This window comes from Cervus elaphus, chromosome 21, assembly GCF_910594005.1.
Source record: "Cervus elaphus chromosome 21, mCerEla1.1, whole genome shotgun sequence".
NCBI classification, from domain to species: Eukaryota; Metazoa; Chordata; class Mammalia; order Artiodactyla; family Cervidae; genus Cervus; species Cervus elaphus.
Genome location: NC_057835.1, coordinates 25,290,064 through 25,310,348, shown reverse-complemented (window position 1 = coordinate 25,310,348; position 20,285 = coordinate 25,290,064). Strand labels below are relative to the sequence as shown.

The 20,285-nt window shown below is 43.0% G+C and overlaps 1 protein-coding gene across 1 annotated transcript in view; it reads left to right on the top strand.

The window, feature by feature from the left end:
• The window catches only part of RB1CC1 (RB1 inducible coiled-coil 1), a 41,138-nt gene extending 21,325 nt beyond the window's left edge, over positions 1-19,813 (top strand). Inside the window, exons 9-24 of the mRNA XM_043879301.1 lie at positions 2,043-2,227; positions 2,392-2,578; positions 2,659-2,740; positions 2,863-2,924; positions 4,148-4,251; positions 4,654-4,780; positions 4,869-6,769; positions 10,207-10,372; positions 10,918-11,026; positions 11,109-11,337; positions 11,902-11,956; positions 12,826-12,873; positions 14,052-14,110; positions 15,639-15,775; positions 17,650-17,720; positions 18,432-19,813. Coding sequence (XP_043735236.1) covers positions 2,043-2,227; positions 2,392-2,578; positions 2,659-2,740; positions 2,863-2,924; positions 4,148-4,251; positions 4,654-4,780; positions 4,869-6,769; positions 10,207-10,372; positions 10,918-11,026; positions 11,109-11,337; positions 11,902-11,956; positions 12,826-12,873; positions 14,052-14,110; positions 15,639-15,775; positions 17,650-17,720; positions 18,432-18,509 — 3,600 coding nt within the window. The 3' untranslated portion in view covers positions 18,510-19,813. The remainder of the gene's footprint in view (positions 1-2,042; positions 2,228-2,391; positions 2,579-2,658; positions 2,741-2,862; positions 2,925-4,147; positions 4,252-4,653; positions 4,781-4,868; positions 6,770-10,206; positions 10,373-10,917; positions 11,027-11,108; positions 11,338-11,901; positions 11,957-12,825; positions 12,874-14,051; positions 14,111-15,638; positions 15,776-17,649; positions 17,721-18,431) is intronic.
• The last annotated feature ends 472 nt before the right edge of the window (positions 19,814-20,285 follow it).

Here is a 20,285-nt window from a genome sequence, read left to right as displayed (position 1 = left end):
TGGACTGAATTGATCTTGCAACTGCCAGATTCTCTTTTTCTGTCCCTTAATTTTGGATCCAGCCACCTTAACTGATTTCTTCATCTTGTTTGCACTGAATGGGTCCCCACCCCTGCCACCCCCTCCCAGTGCAGTGCTGAGTGTTGATAGATGTTACACTGGCCGTCCTTGGTTAATTCCTGGTCTCTGGGAAATGGTTGACATTTCACCATTACAGTGTTTATCTGGTGGGGTTTTTTTTCCCCCTTGTTTTATTAGAAAGCCGTATAAGGTTAAGGAAGGTACATTCTATTTCTAATCTTGGACCATCCTTGGATTCTTGGAATAAGTTCATCATGGTCATAATATATTGTCTTTTTAATGTATTAGCAGTCTTCCCTTTAAATGATACATTTATCTTTGATGTATTAAAGTCTATCATACATTAAAAATGGGCTTCCCTGGTGGCTCAGATGGTACAGAATCCGTCTGTAATGTGGGAGACCTGGGTTTGATCCCTGGGTTGAGAAGATCCCCTGGAGAAGGGAAAAGCTACCCACTCCAGTATTCTGGCCTGGAGAATCCCCATGGAGCTTGGCAGGCTACAGTTCATGGGGTCTCAAAGAGTCAGACATGACTGAGCAACTTACACTACTTTTCTACAGTAAAGTATTCTTTAGTATTTCCAGCTTGTGGTAAATTCAGTTTTTGTCATTGGAAAATCCTTTGTTTCTCAAGGATATTTTCTCTTGATAGGGAATTCTAGGCTATTAGTGATTCACTTGTAGCTGTTTGCCTTTGGTTTGGTTTTTAGCAGTTTGTGATGTGGTGAGTTGTGGGTTTCTTTGTATTTCTCCTGTGTTGAGCTTGCACTCCATGGATTGTGGATTGATGTAGTATTTTCCTTGGATTCAGTAAAAAGTATTGAAAACCTCTTAAGATTTTATCAAAGGAGATTAAAGCAGTAAGTTTTTTTTTTATACTAAATTACAGAAAAAGCATAGCCACAGTTAATCTTGCAACATATTGGAAGAAAAATAAAGTATAACATTATTACTATTAAAATTGTCTTGTTTTCAGATATTGAACCATCTTGACTTTAACAGATCATTTAAACCTAAATTTATGTTCATGATGTTTAGAAAAACGAAACAGTAAAGAGAGAGAACTACAGAAAGAAGCTACATGTGCTGTACTAGCTTGAGCCCTACAAATGTGATTGTGTACGGTGGCAGGTGTGATAGTAACGTGGATGTGCACACCCCGAAACTTCCCTAGCATGTTAACTGTTCAGTAAATAGAACAGGAAGAAAGCTGTCACTACAGTGACTCATCAAGATGTCTCTTCAAGATGTCTTTAGACTTATTTTTTTGAATTGTTTGCTGTTGGATTTGACACGTGTGTCTGAATTAATCTACAGCCTAAGCACAATCCTTACCTAACAAAAAGATGCAAGGCTTACTTGTGAAAATAAATAAGGATAGCTAAGAAAAGAGTCTAATCATTATTTTTCCTACAAAATAATACTGTGGAAATTCATTGTTCTGAAGACATGCACACAGGTCAGTGGAATAAGGTACAACAGCCCAGGATTATTGGAGTGGGGAATGGCTTTTCAGTGAGTGATGCAGTCAACTGATTGTTACTTTATTGGGAGAAGTGTATACTGTTGATATCACTGATTAGATTAAATCTGTTGTGAAGTCAGTGACCCTGTGTGACTTCCCTTGCGCTCTGACTGCACAGCAGCCTAGCAGGGGTTTACCGTCACTGGTTCTGGTTTTCATCTGCCTGCTGTGTCCTTGGACAGGTTGCTTTATCTTCCTGAATCTCTCTCTCTCTCTCTTTTTTTTTTTTAAGCATGAAAATTGAACAGAATTAGATGAGCATAAATTTCTTCAAAACTCTGAATCTTTTGCTGTGGACCCATCTACTACATAGGAGATTTTAAAATCTTATTTGAAAGGAGAACAGTTTGTGTCTAATATGAAGCTTCGTCTCTTAAACGAATATTCCTGTTTTTAATGAAAGTTAATATCCTTTAAAATGTTTTCTCTCAAAGGGGTTTTTAGCTAATCAGATGAGAGCCGAAAACTTGAAGGATGCATCTGTGCTACCTGATTTGTGCCTGAGTCATGCAAATCAGTTGATGATTATGTTGCAAAACCATAGAAAGCTGTTGGACATTAAACAGAAGTGCACCACTGCCAAACAGGAGCTCGCAAATAACCTTCACGTCAGACTCAAGTAAGTGCTTCTCAGGCAGCTGGTTTGGGGCGTTGAGAGTTGACACTTCGTATTTCTCCCAAGTGATGGTGTGATTTTATTACCATGCTGAGGTACTTTGTTGGTTGACAACCATGGGCCCGGATGGTTTTTCAGAGTCTGTGCGTCTTGATCTCATTCTGCAGGTGGTGTTGCTTTGTGATGCTCCACGCTGATCAGGATGGAGAGAAGTTGCAGGCCTTGCTCCGCCTGGTTATCGAGCTCTTAGAGAGAGTCAAGATAGTAGAAGCTCTGAGCACAGTTCCTCAGATGTACTGCTTAGCTGTTGTCGAGGTTGTCAGGAGAAAAATGTTCATAAAACACTACAGGGAGGTACGCAGGCTGACTCTGTTTACTGTGTCTGGGCCTCAGTGAGTTGGTGCTGATGCTGACACGTGCTCTCCTTTCCTCAGTGGGCCGGTGCTTTAGTCAAGGACGGAAAGCAGTTATATGAGGCTGAGAAGTCAAAAAGGGAATCCTTTGGGAAATTATTTAGTAAGTGTTTTTTATTAATAACTTAACATTTTTTAAGAAAAAGTGCTGGTTTTATTTTGTAGCTATGAGTGCACTATGCAGCCGGAGTTGTAGAGTAACTGCGTGTTAATCTCTTTACACAGGGAAGTCTTTTCTAAGAAATCGTCTGTTCAGGGGATTGGACTCCTGGCCCCCATCCTTTTGTGTACGTATTTATTTTCTAACATGACTAAGTCCTGTGTGTTCAGACCTTTGTTTCAGAAGTGGAGATATTTATCAGAAACAAATTTTTAATCAAAATAACAGTATTTTTGACTCTAAGATGAATTCATAGTTTTTGGCCAGGAGTCTTCTCTGCTCAGAACTGTGACGTTGTAGGACACTGCTGAGATGGGTGGGAATGGAGTCTCTCCCCCTCACTGGGTCTGTCTCCCTCCTCCTCTCCTTCCCCTGCTTCCCTTTTTTTCATTCATGTTGGACAATCCCCAGTCAGGTCATCTTCATCAAAGCCATGAAAAATAGGTCCCTGTATTTCTAAACCAGAATGGGACCACTAATTTTATTACATGAAAAAAACCAAAAAACAATGCCGTGGTCAAATAAGTTTTGGAAATGCTGTCTGTTTTCTCCTCACACACGTGTTTTCTCTTCACACATGCTGTTTCGCGGTCATGCATGTTTCATGCTACAGGATTCCTTAGGGCTATAGCCATTGTGTTTTTGTGTGTCTGCAAACGGGCAGGGTTTCCTACACACACACCTTTACTGGGGAACCCTGCATAAGTCATGACTAAGGCCATGGCCTTGTCTTAAAAGCTGCATTTCTCAGCAATAATCAAAAGAATGGTAGGTGATTTTTTTTTTCTTTTAAGAAGCTGCAATTGACTAAGATTTCATACTTTGGAAAATGTAAAAAAAAAAGTTGGAGAAAAAGCGTATGGAAGGAAGTTTTACATCAGAAAGAAAGTCTTTTGCCTTAAAACAGCACTACACACCAGTGGTGACAAAAGTAGATGGAGGGCCAGGGTAGGCCTCAGGACTATGCTGACCGAGCTGTCGGTCAGGTGGAAATTTGGGAATAGCCTGTGGTATCGAGACAGATGGGTTCCTTTAATGTAGGTGGGAACAGCAGCGTTCCTGTGAAAAGATGATGAGAGCAGAGAAGAGAGGGAGCAAGCCCAGCATCCCTATTTCAGACTCGGAGATGGTCTCTTCATTGAGCAGTCCTCCATTTGTAGTTGATCATCTTATTCTGTTTCTATGGGATGAGTAGATCATTTGAAGCATTTTTAATTATTTATTGTATTGAATTATATAGTAAGAAATACAGTATTTATAACAAGAAATACAGTAAGTATAGTCAATACATAGTAAGAAATCATATACAAAATTATCCTGTATTTTTTTGGTAATTTTTTTTATATATAGACACAGAAGCCTCGAAAGTTTGACTGTGAACTTCCAGATATTTCATTAAAAGATTTACAGTTTCTGCAATCATTTTGTCCTTCTGAAGTTCAGCCATTCCTCAGGTAAAGGCCTGTAGTTCCCACCTTGGGATGTTCTTGCTGCCCTGGGTGGTGGGAAGAGCACCGGTGCTTGCAGGGAACTCCAGAACAGAGGAGGATTTCGTGATGGTCTGGTTCTTCCATGGCTCCTTTGGGAAGCTTGCAGGCAATATAAAGATGATTAGAAAATAAAGATCAGAAAACGAAGATGATAAAGTAGAAGAAAATTAATGCCTTACATGAAATTAGTTTTTTCTGATAGTAATCTGTGTTGTTGCATGGTAATGTGTTAGTCTTCTTAAACTTGTTTGGTATTGATTGATAGAGGATGGTTAGTCATTTTGGGCACAGATTACAATATTTGGTTGTAGTTATCCGTTTATCATTAAGAAATCAGAAGTCTAATTTGGTTGCACTCTGTTTCAGGGTTCCCTTACTTTGTGACTTTGAACCTCTCCACCAGCATGTACTCGCTCTGCATAATTTGGTAAAGGCAGCACAAAGTTTGGATGAAATGTCACAGACCATTACAGACCTGCTGAGTGAACAAAAGGCAAATCCGGTTCTTTGCAGTGGTTCGCCCCGTTAGCATGCATGCCTATGGTGTCGCAGCTCGGTCAGCCTGTCCCTCTCTCTTTCAGGCCTCTGCGAGTCAGACGTCCCCGCAGTCGGCTTCCTCGCCCCGGCTGGAAAGCGCGACAGGAATCACAACCACTACCTCACCCAGGACACCGCCTCCACTCGCCGTGCAGGATCCTCTGTGTCCTGCGGTCTGCCCCTTGGAGGAGCTGTCGCCAGACAGCATCGACGCCCACACGTTCGACTTTGAGACTATCCCCCATCCAAATATAGAGCATACTCTCCACCAGGCCTCCTTAGACTTGGATTCGCTAGCAGAAAGTCCTGAGTCGGACTTTATGTCTGCGGTGAATGAGTTTGTCATAGAGGAGCAGCTATCGTCTCCAAACCCCATCAGTGACCCGCAGAGCCCGGAGATGATGGTGGAGTCCCTCTACTCCTCTGTCATCAATGCCATTGACAGCAGACGGATGCAGGACACCAGTGCCCCCAGTCAGGAGGATCTGGGCGACCACGCGTCCCTCAGCGTCCAGCTGGGGAGGTGCCGCACATCCGCCCACGACTCACACCTCAGCATTCAGACCCTGAAGGAGGACTTCTGCCACTTCCGGACGTTCGTGCAGAAGGAACAGTTCGACTTTGCCAATTCCTTGCAGTGTACAGCAGTAGAAATAAGAAGCATTATCGACAAAGTAAAGCACTCTTTGGAAATAACACTACATGAAAAACATCAAAAAGAACTAGAGTCTTTAAAAAGCGAGTATGAGGGCAGGCTTGCTACTCTGGTGAAGGAGAGTGAAGAGAACAAGAGCAAGATCACCAAGCTGCGGGGGGACCTGGTGTGCCTGGAGGAGGTGCTGCAGAATAAGGACAATGAGTTCGCTCTGGTCAAGCACGAGAAGGAAGCCGTCATCTGCCTGCAGAAAGAGAAGGACCAGAAGCTGCTCGAGATGGAGCGCACGGTGCACACCCAGCACTGTGAGATGGAAGCCCTGCGGCAGTCGCACGAGGTTGCGCTGGAGGACTTGAAGAAGCTCCACGTGGAGAATGACGAGAAGCTCCAGCTACTGCGGGCAGAGCTCCAGCGCCTGGAGCAGAGTCATCTGAAGGAGCTGGAGGACACACTGCATGGCCGTCACACACAGGAGTTGGAGAAGGCCATGAGCGAGCACAGGCTCTGCTTGGAGAAACTAGAAATGGAAAACCAGCAGAGGATTGAGCAGATCCAAGATTCTCATGCCGCAGTCATGCAGGAGAAGGAGCAGCAGCTCCAGGAGTTAAAGCTCAAGGTTTCGGATTTGTCGGACACGAGATGTAAGTTGGAGGTGGAGCTGGCTCTGAAGGAAGCAGAAACTGACGAGATAAAAATGTTGCTGGAAGAAAGCAGAGCCCAGGAGAAGAAGACCTTGCAGTCTGTCTTTGAAAAAGAGACTGAACAGTTGAGAGCAGAGATCAGTAAACTAAACCAAAAGATTCACGACAATAATGAAAATTATCAGGTGGGCTTGGCAGAGCTGAGAACTTTAATGACAGTTGAAAAAGATCAGTGCATTTCCGAGTTAATTAGTAGACATGAAGAAGAATCTGATAGGCTTACAACTGATTTAAACAAAATGACATCATTGTATCAGCAAGCATTTGAAATAGAAAAAGGCCTGAAAGAAGAATTAGCTGAACTGCAGAGTAAATTGGACTTAGAATTGAGCGCTCTTGAAAAACAAAAAGATGAGAAAATCTCCCAGCAAGAGGATATGTACAAAGCTATTATCCAGAAGCTAGAGAAAGACAAAGAGGAATTTGTCATGAGACAGGAACGGGACCGAGAACAGCTAGTTCAGAGGCTTAATTGTGAAAGAGAAGCTGCTATTGAGACTGCCAAAAAAGAAATGCACTTGGAAAGAGAAGCTGTTGAGAAAGAGTTGTTAGAGAAAGTTAAACATCTTGAGAGTCAATTAGCAAAAAGGTAAGAAAGAACTTCAGTCTGTAATCATAAAATTACAGTCTGGTGATGCAAATTTTAATTGTGTGTGTAATCACAGTACCTTAATTTCCTCATTTACCTTAGGTAAAAGTAACCATCGAGATATTTGTGAAGTAAAGATGTCCTTTTTAAAGTAGTCTGTGTTACTTAAAAACATTTGAAAGAAATAACATTGTAAATCCACTGGGATGGCCTCTAAAAATGGATTTGTAGTTTGGATTTCAAGACAAATCAATTTTGAAAATTTCAAATGTTTTCAGGATCTTTTTTTCCTTTTTTAACATATAAATTTCCTTTCGGTTTATTTGTAGTTTGTTCCCTAAATTTTTCATTTGAAAGTTACTGATTTTCATTCTTTTAAAATCATGTATGTATGTACGTATAAAAGAGCAGTAGTTAGGAACGTCTAGGTTGCGACTCGCTTCCTGGTTGTTATTTTCTGATATTACAATCTCAGTTACTTCCTCTGTGATTCAAAAGATAATGTTAAATTCTGGGTTTTATACAGTGGTGGGGTTTTTTGCCTTTTTATTATTGTTGCTGCCTGATGTTACTGCCTTTGATCAGAGAAAATGGTCTTCGGTATTTCTACTCATTAAAATATATTGAGGGGGTTTGTGGCCTAATAAACAATTTCTAGAGCATTATTAGTTGGTTCTATCGTTAATTCTTCCAAGAGAATATCTGTATAGGTGTATGTGCTTTGTGTAATTTAACCTCCAGCCGCTTCTTATCACTTATACGCAGTCTCTTGTGATTGACTATCTGCTGTATACTGTTCATTTATCCTGGTGCACAGTTGAACCTCAAAGTCCATTTTGAAAACAGAAGCTCTGTATGTTTTCTGGAGGGATTGGAGGCTCTTAGAGGAACTGGACCTCTTGAGTGTCCCCAGAGCCTGGGGGATGCAGAGGTCGAGGCAGTCACCACAGAAGGCCAGGGAGGCCGGCGGCACCAGGGTCCTCCAGGGGCCAGTGAAGAGTATGGTGCACAGTGTTCAGTCAGAGATTGTGGTCCTCGTGGGGTACTGCCCAGACACTGCACTCCCTCTCATCCTACCCTTCCTCATCGTGCTTTGAAGTCCTCTGAGAATCCTCTGGACACCGGGCCCTCCTGCAGGCTCGCCGTGGCTGCCGTGGGGGAACGGAAGCCCCTCCATACCTGCCCAGTGCTGTCGGGACTCGTGTGGACCCCACCTTGTGTCCACCGTGTCACCTGAGTGTCCTAGCTCCAGGAGTGAGTCTGTGTCCACTTTATGGTAACTGAGGAGACCATGGCAGGGGTCAGTCTCCACAGACCAGGTACAAGCCTGAAGCCAGGTTCCCTGCTTCAGAATCTGAAGGGCCTCAACCATGGTTCTCCCGTAGGACTTGACAAAGCTCCGTTCAGTGTCCATTTTGGCAGAGCAGCCGCACGGGTATGGGCTGTTGGTGGTGGGGCGGTGGGGGGAGTGGTGGGGTGGGGGTGGGGTGGGTAAATGCTCCCACAGCAGGGGGCGCACAGGTATTCAGGGGAGGAGCTGGAGCAGCAACTCAAATATGCCTGCTCTGTCCTGCCTCTGGGTCTCAGAAATCCTCACCCTTACCTTGGACAGGCCGTCCCATGTGCCTGAACTACTGTATACTTAGAAATCTTGTTGTACTGACAGGCTGTGGGTTCTCATGGCTCACGCCCCTGATAGCTCACCCACTGTGTCTTGCCCTGATAGCTCAAGTAGTTGCTAATTCCTTTTTTTGGTTGTTTAATTTTAAAAATTAATTTATTTTTGGCCATGCCAGCACCTGTGGGATCTTAGTTCCCTGATCAAGGATCAAACGTATGCTCCCCACTTTGGAAGCATGGAGTTTTAACCACTGGATTGCCAGGGACTTACTTTGTTTTTAACTTTAAAAAATTTATTTCATTGACACATAGTTGAAGTATAATCTGAAGCCCCATGGCTCAGACCGTAAAGAATCTGCCTGCAGTGTTGGGAAGATCTCCTGGAGGAGGGGTTGGCTACCCACTCCAGTATTCTTGCCTGGAGAGTTCCATGGATAGAGGAGCCTGGTGGGCTGCAGTCCACGGAGTCACAAAGAGTCGGACACAATGAACATTTTAATAGCTGATGTACATCGTTATCCTAATTTCTGCTGTGTGGCAAAGTGATGCAGTTAAGCATATGTATATTCTTCTCCATTAAGGCATATCCCAGGATATTGAATAGAGTTCCCTGTACAACAGGACCTCATTGCTTCTTCATCTTATATGTTACAGTAGTCCATTTAGACTTTTGTGACCTGCCTCCCCCTCGCCTCTAACCTCATTCTCTCCCCTCTGCCCTGCCTACTTGCCTGGAACTTGGCTTCTTGTTTTCCCCACAATAGTTGGCTTACCCTGTAACTATAGGTGTGTCACTTACCTGCACGAAGTAGACATTAAGCAGACAGTATGAAGAGATGCTCATATGTAAGCCCTGCATATGGCTCATTTTATCCCGAGTCCGTTTTCTTAGTGAGCAAAGTCCCTGGCTCCATCCTGGTTCCTCAGTGACCTTGAAATGATGCTGCCTGTGATTTTTAATCCACCCCCTCCCCAGCCCCAAAGGAGAAACTTGGAAAAACATTGAAGTGTCCTTTTAAATTGAATAAATGTACATTTAAAACCCTCCATTGACTTGGTTGCTAGGATAGTGTGAGAATGTTTACACGACAGTCTCTTGAGCTGGGGATATTTTAACACCTTGGATGAGAGTATCTACTTCTTGACAAGCAGTTCTGATGTAGAGGATTGTGAGGTTGAAAGCAGATAAAATAACCAGCAGCCTGGGCTTTGCGCTTTCTCGCTGACCTCACCTCTCAGCCCCTCAGCACCCTTTGGAGGTGAGCAAGTTCTGAGAGAAGTGAATCTAAATTCAGGCATATGTCAGTTTGCTATGTGTACACATTTAAGTTTCGCTTTAGTTTAAGGTTATTTATTCATTAAAAAAATGAACCAAAGCCTGTTTAAAGAATGAAAGCTCTTCAACAGATGTGTTCTGCAGGTGTATTTTTATTCAACTCTCAGTCCTGTGTCTGGCAGTTGCAAGGAAGGTAAAACTAGAATTTGAAGCTGAGCTCTTGAAGTATATTGATTTTTATATTGAAAATGTTGCCTTTTGCTGTAGAAACTGATTATCCTAAATATCGGATAAACCACTCAACCACACTGCTGGGAGTATGTGATCTGTATTAGGCTTTTCCCTGGCACTTATTTCTCTTTTGTTGGTGGATAAAAAACGAGAGTTAACATAGAAAGATCTTTTAACACCAGTTAACTACTGTTAGGTTAAAGGAAGATGTTTAGCATTTCTGGTGTCATCTAATTATGATACTTGGTATACTTGTGATTATATCTGTAATACTGGGGAAAAAATATAATACTCTATTTAATTTTTAAAGTCATGCCATGGAATCTGCCAGAGAAGATTCTTCAAGCCTAGTTGCTGAACTTCAAGAAAAGCTCCAGGAAGAAAAAGCTAAGTTTCTAGAACAACTTGAAGAGCAGGAGAAAAGGAAGAATGAGGAGATGCAGAATGTTCGAACATCTTTGATCGCTGAGCAGCAGGTGTGTGGACTCCTGGACTGAGAAGGTTAACAAGTGTGTCTGTGTAGTTGAGGTTTTTGCTGTCTTAAGTGTGACTTTTCCTACATTGATCCTGGTGGTATTTGCAAAGTATCTTCTTCATATTTAAAAGCATTTTCTTTTTAACAGTCATTTCACATGAGTACTTCAAAAAGGAAACAGTCCTAGTTTAGAAATTAAGAAATGTAAATTCTGTTCCTGACTTCCTAGCTTCCTCCCTGATCTTGTCAAAATCATTTAACGTTTTCACATCACATTGATTTTTGCAAATGAAAGTGTTTATAGTACTACATAGATAATATTTGAATTTTTTTTCTCTAAGCTGTGAAATTTTCTTCTCCATTGTGTGCTGTTAATTCTTATCCATGTGATGAGCTGGCATTTTTATTTAAAATGTCACCTTGTGAATGATACTTTTCTTCTCCATGTTGAGACGTACCACCAGAAATAGATGTAGTGTGTTTTTTGTGTCCGTCACTGCCCTGTGCATGCAGATCATGTGAGTGGTTCTCGTTCTGTTGTTCCAGACCAATTTTAACACCGTTTTAACAAGAGAGAAAATGAGGAAAGAAAACATAATCAATGATCTCAGTGATAAGCTCAAGAGCACAATGCAGCAGCAGGAGCGGGACAAAGGTGAGTGGGCCTCAGGAGTGCGGCATCTTTGGCTCTGACGGATGCGCACCATGGGTAACTCTGTCCCCACCCCTGGCTGCAGATCTGATCGAGTCCCTGTCTGAGGACCGTGCGCGTCTGCTGGAGGAGAAGAAGCGACTGGAAGAGGAGGTTAGCCGGCTGCGGGGCGGTGCCTTCGTGCCCTCCCCGGGCATGGCCGCAGCCCCAGAGTTGTATGGGGCCTGTGCGCCTGAGCCCCCGGTGGAGGCCCTCGACACCCTTGGTGAGGGGAGGCCAGACTCAGCCATGGAGACCAGCATGATGTCTGTCCAGTGAGTGCCCCGTCCTCCTGTTCAGGCATGGCCAGCCAGCACTGAGGGTGGGAGGGCTGGGCAGCCCTCGTGGTGACCGCAGCCCACGGACTCGGGAGCTGGACCCAGTGGATTGGTTATGGCACAGGCTGTGTTACCATTACTAGTTATCTGTGGGAGCCCATATGGGCGTGTTTCACAGGGTGCCGTGGTGTCCCTGCAGTGTCCACAGGTAGTCAGGAAGGGCTGCCGGACTGGTGTCTGCAGGGGTTCCAGGGTTGAGCCCATTGCCTCGGGGAGCAGGGGTTACCAGAGGCTCAGGTGTATTCATGGGGCTGAGGCCGTGGTGGATGGAGTGGCCACTTACATGTAAAATCTGAAATGAAAGTCATGTAGGTAGAAGTGGAGAAGGAGGAGCGTGGTTTCCCCAGGGCTGTGGGTGAAGGGAGGAGGTAGTCATGTGAGGTGAGTGGGGTGTGGATTAGTGTTGCACAGTACACGTGTCTCAGACCACCTCATTGTGCACTCTAAGTATGTTAACAGTTTTATTTGTCAGTATGGCTAAAGTAAGTCATTTTCTCTTAGAGAAAACGTCCACGTGCTCTCTGAAGAAAGACAGCGGATAATGCTGTTGGAACGAGTAAGTGCGTTTTGTCCGTGTTGAAGCATAGTGGGTAAGGCCTTCACTCTGGATTGCAGTGAAGCGACCTTACACGAGAACAGACTATGTGTGTTTATATATTAGATCTTTTTAATGGTTATTTTGTGGTTATTTTTGAGAAGCTCTGTCATCTCTGATCCTAGTGGCTGGTAACAGTTCAGGATTCAGCGACACAGTTTAAGTGTGAATTCCACATATTAATTTTCAAAAACTAAGTATTAAGTGTTTTCCAAAATAGGGCAAAAATAGACTATGTGAATAATGAAGAAAAGTTAGGTTTTTTTATAGGGACTGATTGAGGTGAAGAGAAAAAAATGGCAATAGGGGTTTCTTCTTAGTTGCAGACTTGCCTTTCTTTGTTCATAGAGCACTTTTCATTGCCTAGGCTTTGAAGATTTTTAACAGTTTCTTTTGCTCTCCACAAGATAACTGTCTGAGGATTCGGAGTCTGAACTGTGCAGACGTGTGCCCTCGCTGCTCCCGTCTCTCCCCTGTGCTCTTGTTAGTGAAGGGTCATCACGTCTACTTGCCTGTGTGTGTAACTGTGGGTCCCACCTCCTGGGCCCCACCTCCTAACACAGCCTCTGGGGACAGATCTCGTTAATGTATATTTGCAAGTCCTCGAGGGCTTCTAATGCAGATTAAGCTTTGAGAACACCTAACATAAGGAAGTATACCTAAAAATTATTCCATTTGCCTTTTATGCTGGTAAATAAAACAGTTGGAGAGACTCTCTAGAAAAGAATGTCCCCAAGATCTTTTTATACTAGAGATTAGCATTAGTCCATTGTGTTTGGATTTGAGTATTTATGAGTATAAACCATGGTGTCTCTTTCTCTTCTCTGCAGACACTACAGTTGAAAGAAGAAGAAAACAAGCGGTTAAATCAGAGACTGGTAAGGTTTCTCGCCCAGTTGATCTTGACATTTAAACTGTTTGTGTCACATTTCATTATGAAGATCAGAAGGTTGTGTGGTCTGATTAATTCATTCCTGGTAGGTTTCGTTGACTAATCAGTTTTACAAGTCAGTCTTACGTGCTTTAATAAAGCAGTTGCTTCATTTTTCATACTCTAATGATTAGGATTTATGAGGCAGTGGGTGCAGTTTGAGGCCTGTGTTCAATACCTTAAGGCACTGATTAGAGTGGAGTTATTTTAAAGTAAAGAGTCTTGTATGGAGGCATCCAGTTTCTTGCATGTGCCTGTCTTAACTCGAGCAGCAAAATTTCCACGTTACTTCCATAACTGCTAGACTGTCAGTCCTGAACTTATGACCACAGCAGCTTTAAGGCTATCTGCTGTCTGTGTGCGTGAAGCAGATCCTTTCAGGAAGAGGTGCAGAAGTTGCTGCCACAGCGGCTCCCCGGGTGCTCTGGGCTGCGTCCCCGGGGGAGGAGACTCTGCCTGCAGGGCGTCGTCACTGTGTCCTCTGCGCTCCCAGAGCAGTGGGCAGTGCACAGGACGCTGTAGGTGCTGTTCAGTGTTTAAGACGGAAAGCCATTTATCTGTCCTTGGTTTGCGTGACTAGAGTTGGGCCACTCTGCTTGGGAGGGTTAGATGTCCCTGCCATCCTTTCTGGCCCCCAGACCTGGGGACCCACGTGCCCTGTATCAAGTAACAGTGTGAGAAGTAGGCTGAAGCCCGACTGAGACCAGTTAGCCCCATCCCCTCCCACCTAGATGCTTGCAGGGGAGGATGATAGGCAGGCCCTTCCTGGGCTGCTGCTTGCTCAGAATTGTGGGCTATAAACTTTTATTGAAATCATCAGCTCCTTCCTTCTGATATTTGTTAGGATTAAGTATCTGTTTATTGATAAAATAATTCTATATCCAGTTTTTAATCCAGCCAAATTTGATTAAGAACAGCATAAGTAGAAGTATAGGTAAATTTGTACACTGAGAGTAACTGTTAAAGGAAAGGCATTACATTAATGAAGCATGGGAGTTTGGGCCTTGAAAGCTGGGCCGCAGACGTGACCACACATCATAGTGGAAGAAGTGTTTGCAGTCAGGCCTAGAAAGTGCCTGGAGAGAGCACGTGACTTATGTAAGCTTTTAAACTGTTCTCTTCCAGATGTCTCAGAGCATGTCTTCCGTATCCTCGAGGCATTCTGAGAAGATAGCCATTAGAGAGTAAGTATTGTGTTTGTTTATTTTTTTTCTGTGAAAAAAAAATTGCTAAATTGAATAGTACTGAATTGTTCATGAAAATGTGTTTCAGTGACTATAACCCTTCAACCTCAGTTTCAGTCAACAGAGTGTTATACATTCATTCGTAATTAATATTTTTTTAATTGAAAAGCAAGGTTTTTCTGTGTTATTTTGGGGACGCTGTTGTGCCCAGTCGTGTCTGACTCTTCTTGACCCCTTGGACTGTAGCCCACCAGGCTCCTCTGTCCACGGGCTTTCCCAAGACAAGAATATTGGATTCCTTCTCCAGGGGATCATTCCCACCCAGGCATCGAACCTGGGTCTCCAGTGTCTCCTGCATTGGGATTTGGGGACATTGGGATTGTACTGGAAGTCCTTCCTGTCCTAGCTTTAATTGTCACTTACATTGCATTCCTGAAGCCTCTTCAGTTGCTGCCACTTCTTTTAAATCCCTTTTACCACCTTCATCTTTTTCATTTTAGATTGGAGACTCTTGATTTTTTTAAGCTGCAGTGTTTCTTCCTTTTTTTATTACTCGGACTTTGTTTTATTGATATGCTACACATCAATAATGCACTGCTTATTAGCACTGACTTAAAAAATAAACAAGACTTTCTGTTTTGTCTATAATAGATCTGTCAACCAAATGTCTGGGTTACTGACATTAAACTCGGTGATTTGAAAGGGCTGGGTGTATCTGTCTTTCCCTACCAGCTGTATGTCAAGTCAAATCAACTTACAGTCTTTCAAAAATGAGAGAGATGAGCTGAAAACAAAAACACCATCTCCAAGAAGCCCACCCTCCCTTTTGAGGTGTTGTCTTCTGATGTTTGTCCTGAACATGTCTGGTCCTATTCTTTTAGGCAGGCAGTTAATTGTGAGATAAACAGTTAATGAAGGAAAGACTGTTATCTTTGTAGAGTTTCCCTAGTGATGTTAATGATTTATCAGGTTCAGGACCACTGTTGTCTGAGATCCAAATTAATTTTGAACTGGTATTTCGAAGATAATTCTGAAGGACCCTGAGGAGACAGACAGACGCCATCTGAAACCCCAGGCCATCATACCTGGTCTCCTTACTGCCTCTCCTCCCAGACCGAGGGGACTTTCCTCAGAGCCTGGAGCAGCACTGTTGGACGAGTTAGCACTTCCCTCCTCACCGTGACTACCCGTTTGCTCCCCCTATTTTTGTGCGTTGTTGTAAAATACTAGGTTTGGATGAGTACCTTCTTCCTGTAACTGGGTGAACTTGGGTATTTTTTTTCCTCCTCACCCAAGCCGTGTGTGTGTGTGTGTGTGTGTGTGTGTGTTATGTTGGTCTCTGACAGTTGCTGGTGTTACCCTTTGAACATATGTGTATGTCCAGCACTGCGTGAGCAGTCAGGTAGCTGAGACACCTGCTGTTGCATTGATAACTAAGCGTTGGCTGGACCCTGCAGCGTCCACAAGCAGACCGTCGAGGCGGGGTGGTGGTGGCTTCTCAGGTGACTGAAGCTGCTCCTCTGCTCAGTTTCCAGGTGGGCGACCTGGTGCTCATCATCCTGGACGAGCGCCACGACAACTACGTGCTCTTCACCGTGAGCCCCACCCTCTACTTCCTGCACGCCGAGTCCCTGCCCGCCCTGGACCTCAGGCCGGGAGAGGGCGGTAAGTGTCTCACTGAGACATAATCCCAGTGTGTGCTGTCTGACTGTGTCAGAGTTACACAGGCAAAGGAGAGCTCTGCTTCCATCTGCTTTCTTGTTTGTTTGTTTTTATTTGGTCTGCATTATCCAGATTATTTTACTGGATTCTGTTGACAGTTCGGCCTGAGTGCAGCTAACGCAGTCAGATCAGTTATCTCATACCCTGGTGACAGCAGGATTGTACTGTTAAAGTGCTCATACCTATGTAAGCTTGAATATAACGTGCTCATTTGTTTATAAGGGCACTCCTTGTTTTGGCGAAAATAAATTCTTTTAAATTATAGAATGTCTCTTCTGTGCAACATATCATTCTGTGTTTCTACCTTGTTTTTCATTATTAAACTTGTCACTACTTTCATTTTCTTTTCAAAGCAATGAGCTTTGTTAAAATATACCAAGTTGTGGTTAGTATGTTACAATTATCTGGTACTTTGGCCTTTAAAAGAACTCAAAAAGAGCATAATAGACACCCTGGAATACTTTGCCTAAATAGAAAGACTGTATCCATTTGGTTTGATCTTCCTGTTTGGCCTGAAGAATTCCATGAACTGTATAGTCCATGGGGTCACAAAGAGTCAGACATGACTGAGCTACTTTCACTTCACTTCACTTCCTGTTTGGAGTGGTCAGATGTCAGTTCTCTGACACTGGCTCTGTGGCTGTTATTGGTGGGTTATGTAGAGTGTAACTGTGGAAAGTGAGACAAGACACTTGCAGTTTAATTTACTAGTTTTTTACCTTGAAAGCCATGAACTTGAGTTTTTCTTTCTTTTTTTTTAATGGTTTTTTGACCAGGGTGTTATGCCCTTGACAGGGGTGCTCATCACTCCTGGGACTTTAGTGTTAGACCAGGGGTCCCCAACCTCCGGGATCTAATGCCTGATGATCTGAGGTGGAGCTGATAGAGTAATAATAGAAATAAAGTGCACAGTAAATGTAATGTGCTTGAATCATCCCGAAACCATCTGCACCCCTGTCTGTAGAAAAATTGTCTTGTGCTAAACTGGTCCCTGGTGCCAAAAAAGTTTGGGGACTGCTGTGTTAGATGATTCTTTTCAGAAGCTGTGACTTGTCTGTGGAGCGCTTACTGGGCCTTAGAATAGGCTCGCCACGTCCTGTGGCCCAGGGGTTCATTGTCCATGTTGGCGTCTGTGTGTGTGTTTCTGATGGTTTATTCAGGAGATCTGGTTATTTACGTCTTGCCAAGTAATATTTATAGAATAAAATCAGTTTTATCTTCTCTTGGGAATTTCAGAGGTTTTACTCTAAACAGAAAAATTATTGGTCAAATACTTTTGGAATCAACTTTTTAATGACAGCTTCTGGTGAATTTTAAAAAGAGAATGAGCATGTGTCTCTCGGCTTGTGACATGGGTTTTTTCATCCCGTCTCCTTCCACATTTTTTCCCTTCCCTTCACAAAAATAGTCCCTTTGATATTCTTTCATTCTTAGGTATTTATTTTGCACTGACTGTTTGCATTGTGGTGCCAAAAATAAAAATGCAGTACTTTGCTTTGAACCTAGAAAATCAGCTTTGCGCCTGTTTTCAGCAGCAGAACAGGTCATGTGTCTGCACTTACAGTAGGTGGCACTGCTGAGCTGCTTAGAATACCTGGATTTATTTGTTCCTGATTTGTACTCAGATTGTTTGCTTCTGATTTACTTACTATCTGCACTTAAAGTAAAATGAATCCAGTTTTGTTTTATAAGTCATTTTGCATTTCTGTGATTTCACTTGGAAGAAGGTCCTTAGTCTGTTTTGATTCTGGCAGTTTTGTTTTCATGAGTAATTATAATTGTACTTTCAAAAAGAAATTAATGATTTGATTCCATAGCTTCAGGTGCATCTCGAAGACCGTGGGTCCTTGGAAAAGTGATGGAAAAGGAGTACTGCCAGGCCAAAAAGGTAAGCTTCACGGTGGGATGCAGACCCGGGAGTTGAAAGAAGGTTCTCTGGCTGTGTCGTGTAGAAGTCAGGAGCAGTGCTAGTCCTGGCCTTTTAGTTCACTTGAGTCAGGCCTTGAATTTCATGAGTGCGTTTGCACCAGCAGTTTTATGAATATTTGTGTTACTTGCCTTCTGAAAATAGAGCTAGATTACCAACAAACTGTCAACCTGTCCAGGAAAACTGCAGCAAGTTGCTGTTCTGTGTTGAGTGGCCGGTGCTGCTTGTGCAGTAAAGGAGCTGGTGATGAATCCGTCTGCTGGCAGAGCTGACGCGTCCTGACTCTCAGTGCCCCGCCCCGAGGAGAGACAAGTGAAGTGCTGCCGCTCAGGATGCGCCTGACTGTGGTGTTGGCAGTGTCAGTGTTGAGGGCTCAGTGACCCAGTGAGCAGCTTCCCCACCCTCCCCTGTGCCCCGTGCACCAGCAGGACTCGAGCCGGGTGCTGGACCTACTCTGATGCTCATCGTAATGACATACGGCTCACTCGGCACCGTACCTTCATCAGTGATCACTGGTTCTTGCCTCAGTATTAGTGGCTGAGTCTCCACTCATATGGGGAGCAGGCGGACGTCCTCTGATAAAGACCCCCCGCCCAGTAATCTAGCCTTGAGTAGTGTGATGGGATGGAACTTGGGCACTTTGGTTTAATCACCCTTTTCTTTCTGTCTTAGGCACAAAACAGATTTAAAGTTCCTTTGGGGACAAAGTTTTACAGAGTGAAAGCTGTGTCATGGAATAAGAAAGTGTAATTTGAGGAAGAAATTGAGACCTTCTGTGATGTTTCCTGGTTTGTCCAACAGTGCTCTTTCATCACTCCAAAAACAGCAGGCCATCTTTTTATATAAAAGTCAACAGGACAGTGTACTTCATTGGTGTATATCATTTACTTTTTACCTGACTACACTTTAGGAACAATAAATTCATCAAAACTCTGAGCTGAATTAAAATGGTTTTGTTTTTTTCTACCCAAGTAACTCTAGAAATGGGGACCAAACTAGTTCATTTTCTCAAAGGGCATACCCTGTGCATTGTGGCCTACGATAAGCCATGCTGATTGCCTGTTACATATACATTAGCTTGAATTTAGGTAGTCCGTGTTAGTTACTGAACCAGCATTTGTCTTTTTGTGAAGCCAATGTCAGAAGACTTGCACTCTTTAACACATTCTTTATAAAATGTATACATTCTTCAAAACTATTTAAAGAGGAGTGTTCCTGCATGCAGATAATCATGATTTTGTTTGCCTCTGTAGATTACTAAAGCAAATTGTTTCATTTATTTTTTTAAATGCCCTTTGATGTTTCAAAACAAAAAGGAACTCTAATTCAATTGACTGACTTTAAGATCAGGCATATCCACAGTCTTGAGAAGCACTTTGAGCAGATGGTCGCCTGGGTTCTCCAAGGAGGAGTGTGCTGGGGGTGGTCTCCAAGTAGCACACAGCCCCTCCCAACACTTTCGTACTCTGTTTAGAAGAATCATATCGACGAGGTTCATGGTTCAGTTTCAGAAAAGCATATTCATTGTACATTAACCATTTAGAGGTCATTTAAATAACAAAATGTTGTATTGTAAAAGACATGTAGAATTTTAAAACAATAAAGATTTGAACCTGTAAATGTGTGTGCCTTTTAAAGACGGAAACATTTTTAATATATTTGAGTGATTGCTGGGAAGTGTGAAAAACTTGTTCTGTATCATATCAAAGAGAAACATGTTTATTACAAAAATGTTCTTTAACTGTATGCTATGTAACAGGGTCAAATAGCCTTCTGTAGAGTAGAATTGTGTAAACCCGGTCTTCAGATAAATGCCGCGAACAGAGGCATTTAAGTGAGCTGCCTGAGTGGATTGAGATTTGTTTCAGGTTTGTTGCTAGAGAACAATAATAAAATGGCTTTTTTTTTTTCCAGAAAGTATTTAATTTCTTCATAAAAATAAGTTAAATATTTTTTTAAACATGTATATCTAATAGTACAGAAAATGGAATAAACACCATAGTGTATAGAAAACTGAATTTGACAACATATTAATGAATAAATGGACAAATGATTTCACGTTTCTCTTCAGTCCTTCCATTGCATCCTCACGCAGACAGCATCACCAGCAAAGAGCTCTGTGTAAGGGTGGGTCTGCTGCGCAGGTGTTCTTGGGTCTGAGTGAGTCTGCCCGATGGACTTTTAGACTTCAGATTTCAGAGTCATGCTGTGAGATGCAGGCTGAACCTGATCTCCTGAGTGGCGCTCTTTAATGTCGACTTTTGTTGCTTATCATTTTTCTTACATCCTGTTCTATATCCATGCCATCAGTGGTTACCTATGCCTTCATAAAGCAAACAAAAAGAAAGTATGGTTTTCTTAGTTACAAAGAAGAGAAATGAAGCCTGGTTGGGTTCTTAACTTTGGGTGGGTGAGGCCAGCCATGGCAACAGAGTGCCCAAGCTTCTATCCCAGGTCTGACTTTATCTGGGCAAGCTGCATAAACTCTGAACTCCAGTTTTCTCATGTATAAAGTGGTGTAATAAT